Source organism: Ipomoea triloba, chromosome 14 (genome assembly GCF_003576645.1).
Source record: "Ipomoea triloba cultivar NCNSP0323 chromosome 14, ASM357664v1".
NCBI classification, from domain to species: Eukaryota; Viridiplantae; Streptophyta; class Magnoliopsida; order Solanales; family Convolvulaceae; genus Ipomoea; species Ipomoea triloba.
In genome coordinates, this window is record NC_044929.1 from 3,136,184 (window position 1) to 3,155,497 (window position 19,314).

At 33.7% G+C, this 19,314-nt stretch overlaps 1 protein-coding gene and 1 long non-coding RNA gene across 2 annotated transcripts; both read right to left on the reverse strand.

Annotated features, from left to right (window-relative positions):
- Positions 1-2,700: 2,700 nt before the first annotated feature.
- Positions 2,701-6,886, reverse strand: LOC116004463 (probable serine/threonine-protein kinase PBL3). Its single transcript, XM_031244528.1, has 6 exons — positions 6,568-6,886; positions 4,971-5,317; positions 4,746-4,881; positions 4,199-4,335; positions 3,955-4,078; positions 2,701-3,442 (listed from the first exon to the last, which is right to left on the reverse strand). Exons 1-6 carry the CDS (start codon positions 6,629-6,631, stop codon positions 2,994-2,996), a joined length of 1,257 nt encoding a protein of 418 aa, XP_031100388.1. The 5' UTR covers positions 6,632-6,886; the 3' UTR covers positions 2,701-2,993.
- Positions 6,887-11,112: 4,226 nt separating this feature from the next.
- LOC116003480 lies at positions 11,113-12,315 on the reverse strand. Its single transcript, XR_004094661.1, has 2 exons — positions 12,068-12,315; positions 11,113-11,423 (listed from the first exon to the last, which is right to left on the reverse strand). It is a non-coding gene; the product is annotated as an uncharacterized LOC116003480 (long non-coding RNA).
- Between the last annotated feature and the right edge of the window lie 6,999 nt (positions 12,316-19,314).

Below are 19,314 nucleotides of genomic sequence, written 5' to 3' on the forward strand. Positions count from 1 at the left end.
AAATTTTTTTCCCCCCCCCCCCCCCCACATATATTACTTTTTTACCCCCTCCCCCCACAGGGACGGAGGTACATGGCCCCAAAATAAAAACAGTTTTTTAGTTTTCTAATATATATAATTTTTTGGGATTACCTTTTGCGCCCCTCCCCCCACTATATTGTTTTTTGGCCCCCCACTATCTCCATAATAGGGTTGTGCAAATCCGACCCTACCTGAAGAAACCACCCCCGAATCAAGCCAATCCGACTCGAACTGTATCCGAAGGGCAGTATCCGAACCGCGAGGCTAAACGACGTCGGATAAGGGAATTCGGATAAAGTTGGATATTTTGATATCCAACCCGCCCGAATATCCGATATTTTTTAGGATTAGGTTTAGGATACATACCATGCGACATCGTTTAATCTTTGTATATATATTTAATGAACGCCGATAGCGCTCATTTGCGCACTCGTTCACCTTGACACCTTCTCTGATTTCTCTTACTTCTACTTTCTTCTCCAAATCGTCTATTTGCCTTTGTAGCCTTTCAACCAGGTCTTCCTGTGGTGTTCTGTGTCTAGTGGAGTGGTGCGGAGCCAGCCCACCAGATTCGCCCATCCTTTCTCTGGGTGGTCGCCTGGTTACTGCCTTGCTTGCTTGTTGACGGGACCTCTATTGGAGGATCCTTGCACCCCCAGCCGATCCTGGACAGATCTAGAAGCCATCGACCGTTCTCGAGCAGATCTGGAAATTGGCTGAGGACCGCCGTCCTGTCGTTGAGTTTTGTCTTGCCTCGGAGATTGCACTTCCTCCTCCAGAGGGGGTGGTGGAGGTAGAGTTTGGCCTTGCATTCCCGCAACTAGTTGGGTCATTGTCGCCGCCGCCTGTTGGATGACCTGCGCTGCTGCCTGAAGGTCCACCGCTTGAGCGGCAGCAGCAATTGCTGGGAGGGGAGTGTGGCCACCACCATGGTTGTTGTTGAGTTGGCTACGGAGGCCAGGTCACCTTCTCTGCGGTGATTGTTGTTGAGTTGGCTGCGAAGGTCACCACCGCGGTTACTGTTGAGCTGCTCACGAAGATTGCCCGAGGGTTGACCCTTGTTCACCTGACGAGGAGTATGCGAGCTGCTGGATCCGGATGCCATTGATAGTGATGATGTGAACTGAGTGGTTTGTGATTTTGTGAATTTTGCCTGAGATCTGCTCTCGTCTCTCAATGAAAGCACCAATGACGGTAATAATGTGTTACCGGTATGTATTTGAGTATTATTGAGTATTTGAACACAATATTGAGTACAGTGTTTGAGTGCAATGCTCAGTATACAATTGAGTTCAGAATGTGTTTTTGCCTAAGTTCAAGTGTCGTGTTCTACTTTGTGTTGTGAGCCTTTTTATTTCCTTCAGCTCAGTAATGGAGCGTTAATGCCAAGGGCTGAGGAGCCGTTGAGCATTAATGCCTTGAGCTGAACGTTGGGCATTAATGCTGAGGAGTTGAACGTTGGGCACCAATGCTGAGGAGCTGAACGTTGGACATCAATGTTGAGGAGCTGAACGTTGGGCATCAATGCTGAGGAGTTGAACCGTTGAGCATTGATGCTGAGGAGTGAGGTGTCTTGGGTAGGAACAATAGCGGATTAGTAATATTTTTTTTTAATTTTATATTAGGGTATCCAATTATGCCGTTTGGTTGGAGAGAATTGCAATTCCCTCCAAATGAGGGACAAATTTGTTAGTGTAAAGACAATTTTGCCCCTCTCCTAATACCCTTCGTTTTTCTTCTTTCTTCTTCTACTACTACTACTTGAGTGATGGAATTAGGAGGGAAAATACTTGAAATTTCATGGGAGAGTAATAATGTGAGAATTTAAATTCCAATTTTTGGTTTATAGGAATAGAATTATTACTAATTTAAAATATAATGGTTGGTATACACGGGATTATGAGAATTGAAAAGTAATAAGTAGTATAAAATTCAAAATGACGATACTTATTACTATGTATTATTATCATCATCATCACATTATTATTAGGCAAATACGCTATACCTATATAGAATACAAATTTTATTGTTGAAAACACACAGACCAAATTCAAATGTTGCTTTTGAAAATTTATGTAATGCTATAAATAAATCATATAATTGAATTGAAAACAATAAAATAGATAAGAGAGTTTTGAGAAAACATATTTGATTGAGGTTGAGCTGCTGATTGACATTTTATGGCTAGAGTAGAAGAAGACACACTATAATAGAGACTGAGATGTCATACATCAATTTTAAGTTTAAAAAAAAATTGAGTACCTAATTTAGTCTCAAAGTTATCTTTCTTTTTTCTTCCTAAAAACCATGGAATTAAAATACCAAGGAGGTCATGGGATTCTAATTCCATGAAAATGAGGGAATTACATTTGTTTGGTGTGAGGGAATTCTAATTCCTTCACACCAAACAAGGAATTTACTTACCTTCAAAATTAAGTAAAATGAAATTGTAATTTCTTCTAACCAAACGCCTTAATATTTCTACATTAATTTAAATACGATGACGCACAAATGAGACTATTAGATTACATTGACTAAATAATGAGGTGAGAGTGAGGAGGTGCAACTGCCCCCATTGCCCCTCTAAATCTTCCCTTTTGGAGTGGGCACAATAGTCAACGCAAGAATACAATTTGGATTGCCACTATAAATAGTCGTGAACTTAATTCAGTCAGAAACTAATATGTGGATAAAAATAAATTAATTCTTAACCTAGTTAGAATGACAGGGAATGCAACATCAGATTACATGAAAGATATAAGCTATTTACAGATAGAAGCTGAATAGGCTATAAAAACCCATCTCAATATATATTAAACCACCTCACTCACTTATCATCCACTACATTCTACACAATCCAAAAGATATGCTTTAGTGAAAAGCATGTTGTTACAGACTAAAATTTGATGTAATCTCAGGAATTTACATAGGCTTAGCTTAGCTTAGCTTGCACACAATGTCTGTCTGCAGCCTCACCTTGCCCGCGGGGACTTTAGCAGTGGCGAGGCCGAGGGGGTTGGAGTCATGGGCGATCGGGGCTGCTTCAGTGGCGACATTCTAGGATGGTTGGGAGTGCGTTGTTGCTGCTCTGGTTGCAAGAGTTTGGAGGACCCTTTCGGGGCTTGGAGCTCCTCGAGTGCAGCCAAAACGTCGGACATGCACGGCCTGAGCTTAGGCTCGGGGCTTAAGCACTGCACTGCGAGGCTGGCGGCTGTGTATGCTGCTTTCTGAGGGTACTGCCCCCCGAGTTTGGTGTCCATTATACGAAATAGCCTCCGCTTGTCCCCTAAGTACGGTCTAGCCCAGTCCACGAGGTTCTGCTCCACGCCCACGTTTGTATTGTCAACTGCTCGACGCCCTGACAATAGCTCGAGCAAAACAACTCCAAAGCTATATACATCGCTCTTTGCACTCAGGCGTCCTGTTAAATTGGGAGGCGAATTAGTCACAAACATTAGTGCAACGGAATTTTAGACATTCTAAACACTAAAGTAAGTTGCAAAAATAACATGTTGGCCGAGGCCCGTATAGGGCCAAGTCTAGCACCAGGTGGCTAGGGGTATTATTGGGTGGAGGTGCCTGAAGGGCCAAGTCCAACACCTTAGGGGTGAGCATCGGTTGGTTACGGTTAATAACCGACTGATAACCGAATAATCGATCGTGATTTTTTAATCTACATAACCGAACGAAACCGACCGAATATTGTAGGGTTCATGCTCACCCCTACAGCACCCTGCCTCTCGAAAATGTGGTAGTATAAGGAAATAAAGTTGTCCCTTCCCTACAAACTATAGCTTTTAGCATAATGGTAAGCACTAGATCCTAACATAACAGTGTAACACCATAATTAGTGAGCATATCGTTTTTAATAACATGGTCTTTGTACAGAAAGTACTACTAAAATCTGGTAAAAGAATGGAAAAAAGAACTAACCTGTCGCTACATATTCTGGGGCAGCATAGCCATGTGTACCCATTACTTGAGTGGACACATGAGTACGATCGCCAGTCGGTCCTGCCTTGGCCAAACCAAAATCGGACAATTTTGCATTGAATTCCTGCATTTCCAGGAGTAATTCAACCTTACGAGCGCTTAAGAAGATGGAGTTTTAAGTTTTAACAAACAACTTTAGGCTACACAGATGGAACTAGAAAGCTTGTCAGTTTATAAACCATACCGCATCTAGGAGAATATTTGAAGCCTTAAAATCCCGATATATAACTTGTTCTTTAGCGTCATGCAGGAAAGCAAGGCCCCTGGCAGCACCGATAGCAACTTTGATTCTCGTAGCCCAATTAAGAGGCTGTGGCCCTCCTGCGAAGCAAAGAAGAGACAACGGTTCAGCATCCAATTTAAAATCCAAAGCAATAGAAGATACATACTCGGTAATATTTAATCCAAGAAACAGCAGATTGAACAAGTAACATATACAATGAGTAAGAAACCTATAAAGACGGGGTAACCCCAACCGAGTTAGTCTAGCTGTTGGCTGGGTAACCACAAGTTCCAAGTTCGACTCCCAGTGGGAGTGGCCTATTGGCCTTTTTGGTTTATGTCAGTCAGCTATAGACAACTTAGACTGGTTTACTTCCTTGTGGCCCTTTCCTGACTAAGGTCAGAAGGCGGGGTAGTGGCTACAGGTTTCCCCTATCACCCAAAAAAAAGAAACCTACAAAGAAATTTGAGCAAATTGAAATGACGGAGTTGTATAGTTGAAAATTTACTTCTAAACAGATGATTCTCCAAGCTGCCTTTAGGCATGAACTCATACACCAAAAGTCGATTTTCCCCTTCAGTGCAGTAACCAATAAGTTTAACCAGGTTCGGATGATGAAGTTGCCCGAGATAATTAACTTCAGTCTGCAAGGCATTGGCTATAAATTAAAAAGAACCAAAAATAAAAAATAAAAAAATCACCCATTAACAGAGGAGATCGAGATGAAGCATACCAGCCACTCCTTGTGACCTTGAAAACCTTCGGGCTTTAGCCTCTTGACAGCAACAACCATCCCAAATCCCGGCTTTGCAGCGCTAAGAGTATGCTCGTCTATCCACCCTTTGAATACGTATCCAAACCCTCCCTCCCCAAGAAGACTGTCGGGTCTGAAGTTTCTGGTTGCATTCCTCAGTTCGTTAAATTGAAAGGCTTTAACATGAGGCGATAATAATATTTCGCTTTCAGAACGTGGAGTCGGGAGGCTATCAACACTGCTTTTTCTACCATTTGACGGAATACTTAAGGAGGAAGGGACAGAATAGCTGCTCGTTTTGCTGGCAACTCTTGCCACTTCAGCAGCTGGAAGAAGAAAAACAGAAAAAAAAGCATTAGTCATTTACTTAATTAATACAGTAGGGTTTTCTAGTGCTCGTCAATATGTACAATGTGTTATACCTAAAATTGAAGAAAAGCCAAGAACAGTGACCAAAATAGATTCAGATTCATGCAAACACTCATTAGGAAATGGGTAGAGAAAGCTAATCAATTTTATTTCAGAATGCATAGTATGCCAAATAAAGTAATAAACCAACAGTTTTTATTGTGTGAAACAACATTTCTTATGGCTAAGAATTTCCAGGCTCAAGGCTTCAAATTAACACTAATGAACTCTACACTTCAAAATGAACTTTCCACTATCATTCAGTTGTTCACCCTTCACCCCACCTTCCCTTAATTCAAATAAAAACGGGTACAATATGAGAAGCAGAGCTAAAGAGCCGTTTCGAAAATTGTGGTAACTCATCTCTATAAAGTAAAACAATGTGCTAAAGCTATAACTAGTCCCGGCTCTGGAACCACTTGTTAGGATCAATCACTTACCACTACGCCAAAAACTATAGCTAATAGTAAAGGTAAAACTTTATTTTCCTTATACCACCACATTTTCGAGAGGGGATGCTGGACTCGAGCCCTTCAGACCTCTGCCCAACAATCCCCTAGCCACCTGATGCTAGACTTGGCCCTCCAGGCCCCTCCACCCAACAATTCCCCTAGCCACCTGGTACTGGACTTCGTCCTTCATCGGGGGCTACCCAACAAACAAAAACTAGGCAAGCCCTATAGAAATTAAGATTATATAGTATGAATGAAAAGAGTGATTGAATTCAACAATTCATTCCAAGACCTGAGTACTTATTAATGGTGGGCAGAATCACAATGAAAGAAAAGAGAGATATCCAAACACAAGCCCCAGCTCTGAACCAAACCATCCAAATAGAACCCAGAATACATTAATTATTAACACAGACATCAAAATTTTAAAAATTGGCATAGTTCCACCAAGAAATTCCATCTTCTTCTAATTACAACCCAAACCCAGACCCTCTAACTGTTACTTTCAACCTCAAAGACCTCAACTTTAAGCCAACCAAGATCTCAACTCTATACAATAAATAGAGAAAAAACAGAAAAAACAGAAAAAACAATTCAATTAACGCCAAGCATATAGCAAAGCAAGTAATGCCATTAATAAATCTAAGTTCCTTTCGCTCAATTAAAAGGAAAAGAAGAATAAATTTGAGAGAGAGAGAGGGAGAAATGAGAAGTACCAGAGGGGGTGTGAGAGCTCAAAGTGGCATCAACTTTAGCAGAGGAACCAACGCAATTACCCATCAAGATAACAATAACACACCAACCAAGAAATACCCAATTCTTGAAGACCCACAAAAATCTAGCAATAAATATAAAGGCCTCAAGAAAATAAGCATAAACTGAAACCTAGAAGAAAAGCTAGGTTCTTGTTGTAAACTGAGATGGAAAACAGAAGGGAGAAAGATAAGAGAGGAAACAAAGCCCAAAGCTAAAAGGAAATGGAAGACTAGCTAGCTTCCTCTGGCCTTCCCTTACACATTTACTTTAAAATTTTCTTGTTTGGTTAAAGGGATAATGGAATAGAGGCAGAAAATGACAAAGGGGTGAGCTTTGTGAAAACGTGTTGGCAACCATAGGTGACCCATTTCTGCAGTTTTCACACGGCCACGTGAGATGTACCCCAAACCCAGGGGAATTTATCGCACTGACAAGTCAAACATGGCAACACCAGAAATTAACGGTTACACCTTTTTTGGGTAAATTATCAAGTCTAATTTTGTTGGATTTTTACTTTTTTAGAGTAATTCTAAGAGTAGGGTTTTTTGCAGGTGATATAGCCAAGGATGGTTAGGAGAAGAAAAAACAAAACATGAAAAAAAAAAAAGATTTGGTCTTACGTTTTTAAATTGTAAGGATATATTCTTTTTTTTTTTTACTTATAAATTCTAATGACTATAACTATTACAAGTAGTAGATCGCTCTAATTACATAATTAATAAAAAAAAAATTTATTTATTAAGGAAGGGAAAAACCCAAATACAATTGAGCCTGTTTAGCCAATATCATACATGAAACGCCATGATGGGCAACTAATTTTATGCGCAACTAATTTTATCATACTCTAGAAGACGAGCACATCTACTGCGGCTGAGAAAGCATGTAGAGTGATACAATTTTGATGATCTTGCAAGTTGGTCAGGGATTGTGTTGAGCTCACAAGGGATTACCTCTAATTTCCATGACTCTACTTGTCTTAATAAATAAAAAAATAACAAAAAATTTTGAAAAATTAGAGTAATAGACTACTAAAAGAACATGGACATTTATAATAGATTGTTTAACAATAGACTCGCCATTACCCTAATATGGCATCAGATTATACACTTTTATTCATAGTTAAACATTTTAATTTACTTTAGAAGATAAAAATATGGACATTTATAATAGATTGTTTGACAAATAGATTTAAAAAATAGGCAATATTATACACCAAATTTTCAAGTGTCAATTTTTTTTCTATCTTATTGAGTTTCTATTTTATAGTTAATCAACAACACTCAAAGTGTGATGGGGTTCAAACTTTTGACCTCTCTAAATGACAAGAGTGTACGGTCACTCACGTCAATCAATTAAGTTAGCTAGTTAAAAGTACATTATAAAACGGTTAATTTGAATAATATTTTCATCTAGAACTATTAATGATTGAACAAAATATAAATAGAAAAGTAAAGATATATCAGGTGAATGTATGTTTTGTTGCCCAAAGTCACAACTACTCGGAAAAGGATCTTTTTCATCACCAGTTACCCCTCAATAAGTCAAGGCACAGGCAAATTATACTGTGCACCGCGGTGCACATAACAATGTGCACCACGTACCTAAACGACGTCGTTTTGAGCATTGTAAACTAATTGTCCTTTTTTTTTTTGGAAATCACGTTTCCCGTTTCGGCCAGTTTCTGTATTTATGTTAATATTTTGTGTATTCCAGGCAATCATTCTGTGTATTCTAAGCAACCGTTCTATGTATTATAGGCAACCGTTATGTATATTCATGTTAGTAACACATGTTGTGATGTGTTTGTGCATTCGAATGTTTAGGAGGATGAGTTCTGTGTATTTTGTGTAAATATTATGTGTATTCATGTTATTAACACAAGTTGTGATGTGTTTGTGCATTCGAATGTTAGGATGATGAGTTCTGTGTATTTTGCGTCAATATTCTGTGTATTATGGAACATTCTGTGTATTCTATATAATGATTATGTGTATTATAGATAATGAATTCCCTGGAGTCATTCGCGTCCACTAACTTCTGTGTATTTTGTGTCAATATTATGTGTATTCTGGGCAAACATTCTGTGTATTCTAGGCAAACGTTCTGTGTATTATAGATAATGATTATGTGTATTATAGATAATGAATTCCCTGAGTCATTCGCGTCTGCGTCTACTAACTCCGAAACGACGTCGTTTTACGTACGTGATGCACATTGCTATGTGCACCGTGGTGCAGGTTATAACGATTGCAAGGCACATAGTTTCCCTTTTTCATCTTATGTTATTTTTATTTTCCGTCTTATTTTAATTGCAATATATAAATAAAGATTCAATTATTAATGGTGGAAATTAAAGCAGCCTTAAAATTTCTAGCGTTCACATGTATCATGTTCTAGTGATTACGTAATCATATATTCGTGCATTGAACCTATCCATGAGTGAAAGTTACAGTTCGCCCATTATTTATATCGCCAATATCGTCACTTCCAAAAAGTAGGCAAGACTGGCAGGTTGACTTAAGCAGGACTATAATATTTTAGATCACTCATATTGATAGATTTTTTTTTTTTGGGATAGAAGAGAGAGCGCGTATGAGAGAAAATGTTAAGTATGTTACACTAATAAAGATTTTATGTTAGTGCACGTTTAACGCGCACCAACCATATTCAATGAGCACGTGTAATGCACGCACCCGTTAGGTGCTTAAATGATAACTGACATTGTTTTTCCTACCCTATCTATCAGTTTGTCTTTTTATTATTAATTTTCTTCGTTTTTCTCTTTTTTATATTTGGCACAAAAAAATAAAACGTGTAGATCAAATATTAATCGCTAAGGGACTATTTAAAAAAAATTTCATCACATGTACTTTTATTATTATTGGGTGACAAATGAAATATGTACTCACTACTTGAGGATATGCATTAGAGGGCTCAACCAAGAAGACATTTGTAAGAATTGAACTTGTTACAATTAGATATGAGAATCACGCTCCATTTACTCGATAAATAATCCTTTTTGGAGTGTATTTATTATTATTTTATAAAGACTTATTGGCATAAAAAACCTAAACATTTGCACTTTAAGACAATTATATCTAAACCTTTAGAATGGGTGCTTTTATGTTTTGTGATAATTATATAAAATTTTGTATAATAATTGTATTAAAACCTTTAAAACTTGACAAAGTAATACGGAGTATCAAATATTTATATTTTGTAACAATTATAATTTTCAATGCAAGAAGAAATTCCAATCTAACTAGGATTTCTTTGAGTTTGCATATAAATTACATTTTTAAAAAATAAAAATATCAAAATATATACTCAAATTTATACACCGTAACTAAGGAAAATGCTAGTTTCCTCTAATTTTGCCACTCACAAATCAACCATTCCATGATGTGGTAAAATCTTAAACATTAGTTTTTCATTTTCAAATTTAATTTTAATTCTATTAATTTCTAGGATTGTGCTATATCAATAATGGAATGGTGATTTGTGAGTGGTAAAATTAAGAGCTTGTAGAACATATAAATCTATAGCAAAAAATGGATTCAACTCCTTTTATAAATATTTATTGTGTAAAATTTGAATTATTATTATATAAAGAGTTATGCCATTTGGGGTCCTCCGAGTATGGTGGTTTTATCACGTTTAGTTCTAAACTTTGAAATTGATCACCGGTGGTCATTTGACATTCAAATTGTTACCATCTGTGGTACTTCAACTATCAAAATTTAACCACATATAGTCCTTCTAGGAGGATCACGACTGATTAAATTTTAAAAGTTAAAGAATTATGAGTGATTAAAGAATTAGTAGTATTCAAAAACTTGAACCATGGATAGAGAATTTAAAAATTTAGAACTATACAATAATGCGCAAGTAGACCTAATATATTTCAGCATGCGCAAGGACATATTCACACGACGTGTCATTCATTGGTGCTAAAAAGTCAAATTAATTTTGCCAAATTATTCTCGGGTTGACTAAAAAGCTTTCATTGTACGGACTAACTATTATTGTTTACTTTTTGTATGCTTGGGATGTGAAGTCAGCATATACGTTTATTTTACATCACACAAATTGTGAAAAGAAAAATTTTTTACTCACTATTGTCACATATTTAATACTAAAACTTTTAATATAATTAGATTTAAGTGTTATAATTTTATTAACATTTTCAACGGATCATTTGTTACAATTTTCATTAAAGTTACAGTAAATTATATAACAAATTGATATTTTACTATCTTATAATCCCCTCTTTTTGTTGAAATTTTTTTCATAACCGATATAATAAATAATTAGTTAGTAGGTTTTTTTTTCTTTAATGAAAAAGTAGTTTTTTTTAATGCTATATTATTTATTATGTCATTTATGAGCTTTTTGAAAAAGTTATAAACTATTAATTCATTCGTATGTTGCCAATTAGTTAGCAAACTACGACAAACAAATACCTGGAGTATTTTGAAGTTATTGATTCACAAGGAAGTGAGGTATTAAGCACTAGGTACTAATTCATTCATGAGAAATTCCCACGTCACAAGAGATGGTTCAATATAATACACTAATACACTTGCGATTTGATCATTGCCTCTCTTGTTTACTCTTTATTACTGTTCGTCACCCGTAGAGCAATATAGTTTCGGATCGCTCAGTCATCGACTGGTAGACCGACCGACTGACCAACCAAGCGACATTCCTCACCAGTCAAAACACGAGTACTTGTAGCGTATTCGTAGACCCCGTTTACATTTACACTATCACATATGTTGCCAGTTAGTTGTAGCAAACTACGACAAACAAATACCTGGAATATTTTGAAGTTATTGATCCACAAAGAAGTGAGATATTAAGCACTAGCTACTAATTCATTCATGAGAAGTTATTCCCACGTCACACGAGACGGTTCAATATAATCAAATAATAGTAAAATAAAGACAAGGCAAGCAAACTTTGAAATACAATAGAATGAAGAGTGGATTTTTGAGGGTCATGTGTTTAATCACATAATGCCAATCTAAAGTGAAATAATTAATTTGGTCTTAAACAAGTGTGAAAGATTACATTTTAAAGAGTGGAATTACTCCCATAATCCCAACCATACGTACCCAAAATGATGTGAGTGAATATATTCATTTCCATGAGATAATCATTCAAACAATCCAAGAACAAGAAACTAACATAGCATTCCTTAGCCAAAATGTCCTCTCCCAAGATGTAATAGCCAAGTGCAATTGCGGGTGCTCTAATTTATGTCCTAACTCCCATCAAGACACAAATATAGCAAGGTAATATGTAATTTGGATCCTTAATTACAAGTATCCCAAAGTAACTTTAGCCAACCATGGCTAATATTGTCTTCATAACATAAATATTAAGGAAATTTAAGAAACAAAAAAAAAAAAGTAAAAGAAAAGGTAAGAGATTCTCCCGAATGATATTCTTACTTACTTTTCCTTTGCCTTTCAGTGTGACTTGAAGCTCTCAATCAATTTTCTCTTTTCAATCTTGGGGTGATTCTACTCTAGGTGTAAGGATCCCTCCTTTCAGCTTTGAAAAGTGAAAGAATCACTATCTTCACTCTCTTTGTCTTCTCAAACCGTAGTCAAAACTTAGAATTTTAAAGAAAATGATAATATATATAGTAGGATAGAGAATGGTGGTAAAAATAAAAATTTCGCGCAACAAAAAATTACAGATCTCGAGTTTTCGACGCGTCTAGGCCTTGGCTCTTCGCATCAACCATTGTTTGCTACTACAATGGCAAGTGTTGCATTTTGTAGTAGTGAAAATAAATCAACCTTAAAATTAATAAAACTAAAATAGAGAACGTGAAATACAAGTCCAAAATTATTGAACCACCGTGGGCCACATCAATTAACTGATTGAGTCACGAGAAGATACAAATGAAGAAAACATTGGATCCTTTAGCCGGAGACCAAATTAAAGAAGTCTTCCAACGAAAAGGATTGGAATTTTAATCAAATTTCATGTTTATTTGAATTGTGATAGGCAAATGTCTCCGTCATAGGAAAGAGATATTTAATATCACAGGGATCATATAATATGTTTCTTTTTTTTTTTGAAAAATATAATATGTTTCATCTCTCACAAGAATCTATTTCCGATATTAAATTAAAAGTAATTGATAATTGCACTATATTTTTATATTTTATACTCTATATGCTAATTAACATGGCTTAATATCCATAAGTTGTAGGGTAATGGTAGAATTCGTCTCTAAGTGTTGGTCATATTCACTTTTCATCCCTAAGTTATCATTGACGATGTTGCACTTTTCGGGGGTGTTTGGTTATTGGCTTATCAGCCAAATTTTAGTTTATTTGATCAAGTTTAGCTTCTTTGACCTACCAATAAGCTATTTTGAAGTGTTTGGTAAATGGCTTAATGGCCTTAGCTTATTGGGCCAATAAGCTGAAAATTGAAAAGCTAATGAATGTAGCTTTTTCTATTAGCTTGTTGGGATTAATGAGTATATTGACTATTTTGTCCTTTGAAATCAATGGAATTTACTTATAAATGGGCGGTGGGTTTGTTATATTTAAAGGTTGAAATAATACAATACACGCATACCCTTAAATGTCATTTTACATTCAATCAGCTACTAGTAACCAGCTAATTTACCAAACAGTTTTTTATAACCAGCTAATACAACCAGCTGGTCAAACCAGTTAACGCAATCAGCCATCAACTACTAGCTAAACCAGCCAACTATCAGCTATAAGCCATCAGCCGTTTGCCAAACACCCCCTTCGTCCCTTTACTAATAAAACATTAGAGAAGGAATTTACAATTTTAGTATAACTCAGCTAGGCACGAAAAGTAAGTACGAAAAGATGAAAAGTGCAACACTAATAATAATTTAGGGACGAAAAGTGAGTTTGACCAACTATCAGAGACGAATTCTACAATTACCCTATAACTCAGACACGAAAAATGTAGTTTTCCTTAAATGAAAAAATTAATGTTTACTGTCGCATGTTTATATAGGTTAGAATAGATGATGGAATAACTGTGTTTATAAGTCAAAATAAATTATTGAATTATATGAAGTAAAAAAAAGCCAACTTTGCCTCTAATCCTCTATCAATCAATCAATTAGTTCCATTATCAAGTACCTCGTCAGATGTTCAATAGGTAGGCCCACCCTTGATCAAGTGGTTGAAGTGAAATTTCTCCTAATAAAAAAAAAAAAAGAATTGTATTTTTTAATCACTATATTGTGCACGATTAGTTATTTTAGTACTTAATTAATTGATTGTCTACTTTTATAAATATAACAAGTATTTTGTACACGACGATAAAAATTCAAACCTAATATTAAAATATTGATAAGTAAAAATATTTAAAAATGTATAACTATTAGAGTTAATGTATGCATTAGAATTCAAAATTTACCTAATTGATGAGTTCAAGATACATATCATTCTCGGGAAGAAAATTACTCAATGTCACTGCGCGTCAGTTTAAGTTATCGAACACTGACATAAAGATCAGCTCTTATGTATATTGCTTAGACAGTATTCGTTCCAATCTTCTCTTTGAATGTGTGGGGCGATTGTTGGAAAAACAATGTAAAGAAAAGGCTTTAGTCTTACTAGTTGTCCCACATTGGTTTGCGAACCTTCAATTTCTCACCTTATAATAGATTATCTCTCAAGACCCCTTTAAAGTCTTATGGTGAGGAAATAAAGGGTATTTCACAACAGTTTATTGCTCAATGATTAAAATGTTTATCGCTTATAATTCAATGAATTAGTCTCGAGAGTTTATTATAAATAAAAAAAAACCCATAATTTTCTTTAAATAAAATAAAATAAAGATGGACAAAGGATAGAATTAAAGTAGGCCGACACCTTGCTTTCAGAGAAAGAAAACACACTTTTCCTTCATTCTAGTCAACATTTCCCTGGAGTGTATATCCTATTTTAGATTTTTTTTTTCCCTGTTTGTATCACGTGTTAGTGCTTTTATTCTATCATAATAAAGTTGCTTAAATTCTAAGTAGAAAGATGGTTGACTCGATATACAATTTTGATAGAAAGAAACTCCAAAGTTGAGATTTCACGCAATGCATTGGGACAATAAACATGCAAAGGTCCACTTACTTACAAAGATGTGTTTGTGCCATTTTTTTTTCCAGATAAAATAATTATTTTTTTATGACGAAAAAAAATCTGTGACTGCTATCAAAAGTGTGCATTGGATAAGTCCTTGTAATTATAGCTGGTAAAGGACCACAACTTTTTTTTCTTCACTTATATTCTTTAATATTTTCATATATATATATATATATATATATATATATATATATATATATATATATTGTATTTGATAGTACTTGTAATGTTATTTTTAAATACGTAAATTTTATATACTAATACTAACTTTAATATTATGAAAAATTAAATTATAAATAACTTCAATAAAACCTTCTTAATTGAACAAGACATAAAAATAAAATGTAATGAAATAATTAAGTATTATATTTTAACTAAAAAGTATTAAATATAGTTTACATAAGACTTATTCAATACATAATAAAAATAATAAATATCAATTTACAAGCAACGATAAGGCCTTGATATGATCAACTTTTAAAGTGGGCTATACCAATTAAAGTTGATGGCATTTATTTTTCTTATCCTCACACCAAACAACCACCTGCTCCTGTTGCCCAGGAGGTTGAGGCTGAGAAGTAGCGGTAGAAAGTGGAAATTTAATGGCAAAGAATAAATCAATTTGTATGTAGAAGTTGTAAAAAAATTGATTTATTTGGCTTAATTGAATTCTCTAATTAAATTGACTAAATTTTCTAATTAAATAAGATTGATGGGCTCAAATTATGTTGATTGGAATTGCTAGCTGAAGTCCAATAAATAATGGATTAATGGGTTAATGTCCAATTGGTTCAAAGTCATGCTTGGCCCAACAAGTGGATATTCATATATTTAAATTATATCATTTAATATAATTTAAATATACGATAAGACTATGAACCTGGATGTAATTATTAATCAATACATTTCGGATAAACCTTCATATTATTCTAAATATTTAATTAATAATATGAGAATAATGTTAAAGAGGTTGAGCTCCGATGAATGTTTCTCATATTCACCATTATAAAGATAGACTCTCATTTCAAGAATTGAAACCCTCAAAAATCATACAAAAGCTCTGGAGAAATTCATACTAAGCTCGGCCTTTCAATTAAATGTTCAAATATTCAAGCTAGCCAAGTGGTTAGAGAATTTTTCTTGATAGAGATTTTTGTACCCGCATTTTGAATTTCAAATCAATTGTAATCAACTTGAATTTTGAATATATACAAATTCAATTTTCTCCGTTAACAACTTTTGGCACACCCAGTGGGACCTCTCTACCTCTCATCTCTTCACAAATAATCCTAAATCCTAATGGCATCAAGAAATCTCATGTCTAAGATGTTATGCTCAGACTACTAGCTCCAAGGCATCATCGGGCCAATGACGGGTAGTTGTGCAAGGAACTTGGGGGTGCAATTGAATGAAACCCAGAACATTGTTCAAAATATCATATCATGTATTTTCGCCTCTATGTTTAGAGGCTAAATCCCCTAGAATGAGATCTTGATTTTAACTATTTTAATTTTCCTTTGATTCAATCATGTTATTTATTTTTCTTGAATTAATAATTTTTAATTTATTAAATTCATGATTGATGCATCTATTTTGCAATAGAGATATCCTTTGTATGTGTAGACCCCATATGAGTGATAGGAGTGGATTGCAACCCTAAAGATAGGTGACATCAATCTTCTATATTTGAATTTGCAACCTTAGAAATAGGTGACATCAATCTTCTATATTCGAATCAAATTGTTCAGAACACAGACATCTTTAATAATACAATCTTTAGGGTTTTAATTGAGAAGATATCCTAATTAATCATTAGGGGGCTAGTTGTTAATACTCTTGAAAAAAATATTAACATGTAAGCAAAATCTCTTATGAGACCATCTCACGGATCCTCATCCCGGGTCAAGTATTTCGTAAGAATTACACTTTCCGCATAAGTAACTCTATCTTCAACCCTTAATCATTTCGATTTAAAAGTATTACATTTTTCCTTATAAGTATTACTCTGTATAATTTCTCTCACAAGTAACAATCACTCAACTCTTCAACAGTTAATCATTTTGATTTAAAAGTAGGAAAAAGTGTCAAATAGGCCACTGAACTTATCGCTTTTGTGCAATTGGGCCATTGAACTTAAAAAATGTGCAATTCAACCATCAAACAAGGAAAAATTTGTGCAATTGGATCATTTTTACAAAAATTTTTAATTCAATTTGAGTTAAAAACATTTCAATATTGACTCCCAACTAGTATTGTAGAAAAAAATGCCACTTTTAATACATATATGTTAGTAATATAATTTAATTTTACCAGAAAATTTTTGTAAAAATGGTCCAATTGCACAAATTTTGATTGTTGGATGGCTGAATTGCACACTTTTTAAGTTCAATGGCCCAATTGCACAAAAGCGATAAGTTCAGTGGCCTATTTGACACTTTTTCCTTAAAAGTATTATATATTACATTTTTTTCTCATAAGTATTACAATTTCTCGATGTATCCATGATTAGTATTACATTTTTACTAGTAAGTAATTGTTCAATCTCTAAATATTAAATTTTGATTTAAAAATATTACATTGACTCATTCTAACATAAATTAGGACGTCTCGCAATCTTAGAAATATATAATTATTAGGTAGTATCTGCTCTATATTTTCTCAATCTTCTTCAGCCCAAAGAATCAAAGCCCACTATCAGGGTTCAATCCTATGACCATATATTTGGAATGGTAACAGATGTGCTAATAGTTGGCCAGTAATCTTTATTTATTAGTTGATTTCCTCACTTTTGCTTACTTTTCCTTGACTGTTTTGGTTTTCCCTTCCCATATATATATATATGATTACGATCAGATGCGAAGACAATTTCCCTATGAATAAGCATGATAAATGGCTCTTTTAAATTATTTAATATTGAAAACGGAAATTAGGCAAATTAGAAAAGGAAAATAATATTACTAATTGACTGAAAATTATTTAAAACTTTTAACAAAATTAATTACACTTTCCTTTTGAAAATTTTAAATTATTTAAACTTAAAAAAATTAATTAAACAAGGGTTGTTAGATTTTTTATAATAATTACAATTAATTTATTCAAATATGGAGGATGAAGAAAAAACTAATGCGATATGGTGAAAATGAATATACTTAAGGTATAAAAGTATAATTGCACATATATTAGTGTAATTGACTAATAATAATTGCCTAATAATTATTATGATAATTAAGCTAAACATTGATCGTTGAATTTATTTTTATAATAATTATAATTAAATTATATCTCATTTTCCCATATTTATTTTAGTAATAATATAATTACATAAGTTATATTACATATCGATCTTTTTAAGATAATTGTAAACAAACAAGTCATATATTATTCAATTAATTAAGTAATACTTTTACACTAATCTTATAATCAAATAAATGTACATGTTCAATATTATAATTTCTTTTATAATTAATCTTTATTTTATTATCTAAATATATAATAAAAATATTTATCTGTGCATCGCACGGGTAATTGAACAATTATTTTCTCTAATTCAAGCAAGGAAAAATCAGAAAGCATAATCGATCCAACCAATTTCATCAATTGCGCTATATAATATTTAATTCGATGTTATAATTTATATAATTGTATATCGATCCAAATATTTTTAAAATATTATAACAAATCCTGCACGGACGAAAATACTAGTTTAATTAAGTAATACATATGGTGTAGAACAAGAAACCAACCTAATACTAATTTATTATTTAAATAAAAAAAATATATATAAGGGAAACCAACATTACTTTTATTATTTAAATAAAAAATAGAAATAATATCGTAGTACAAATTTATTTAAATAATGCATAAGGTAAACCACAAGAAACCAACCTAATACTCCATTATAATTTAAATTAAAAGAATATATTTTTTAAAAAATACTATTGACTCTATAAGTAAAAGAATATATTTTTTAAAAATACTATTGACTCTATAAGTAAACCACTTGGGATCAAAAGACCTCTCACTTGGAGGGCCACAACTATGCCGCTTAACCACAAGGCATTTGGAAAATTAAAAGAATATATAAATGTACTAGTACTTGCATTTTCCATTGATGCCTCTAGGGCCATCATATCGTCTTTTAGTCATTGTTCAATTTTTTGGGTTCCCAGATCTATTAATCTTGGAGCCCATACTCTAGCAACTTTAGCCTATTCTCAGGCTCACACGTTGTATTGGGATTCTGTCCCTCCCGACTTTATTTCTGAGCTTTTTTAATCTACCCTATATGGTTTGGTTTTCAAAATATAAATTTACTAGTACATATTTAGTTAAATAATATATAAGATATAAAACAAAAATTTGTATGAGACTGTCTCACAAATCTTCATCCGTCAGACTAGTTGGGTTCTTTATAAATATTACTAGTTTTATACGCGCATTGCGCGAATGGGTTAATGCCCAATGTTTATATTTAAATAAATATTTGAAAGTATATCAATGCAAGATTATATAGGAGAAGTTTATACATGGGTAATTGAATGTCAAATTTTTTTATTT

Excerpts from the sequence above, each read along its gene's own strand:
- LOC116004463 (XM_031244528.1), bottom strand. The coding sequence starts at position 6,631 with ATGGGTAATTGCGTTGGTTCCTCTGCTAAAGTTGATGCCACTTTGAGC. Across the intron at positions 5,318-6,567 it reads GAGCTCTCACACCCCCTCTG|CTGCTGAAGTGGCAAGAGTT; the intron begins GTACTTCTCATT and ends TTCTTCTTCCAG. Across the intron at positions 3,443-3,954 it reads CCCAGAATATGTAGCGACAG|GACGCCTGAGTGCAAAGAGC; the intron begins GTTAGTTCTTTT and ends CCAATTTAACAG.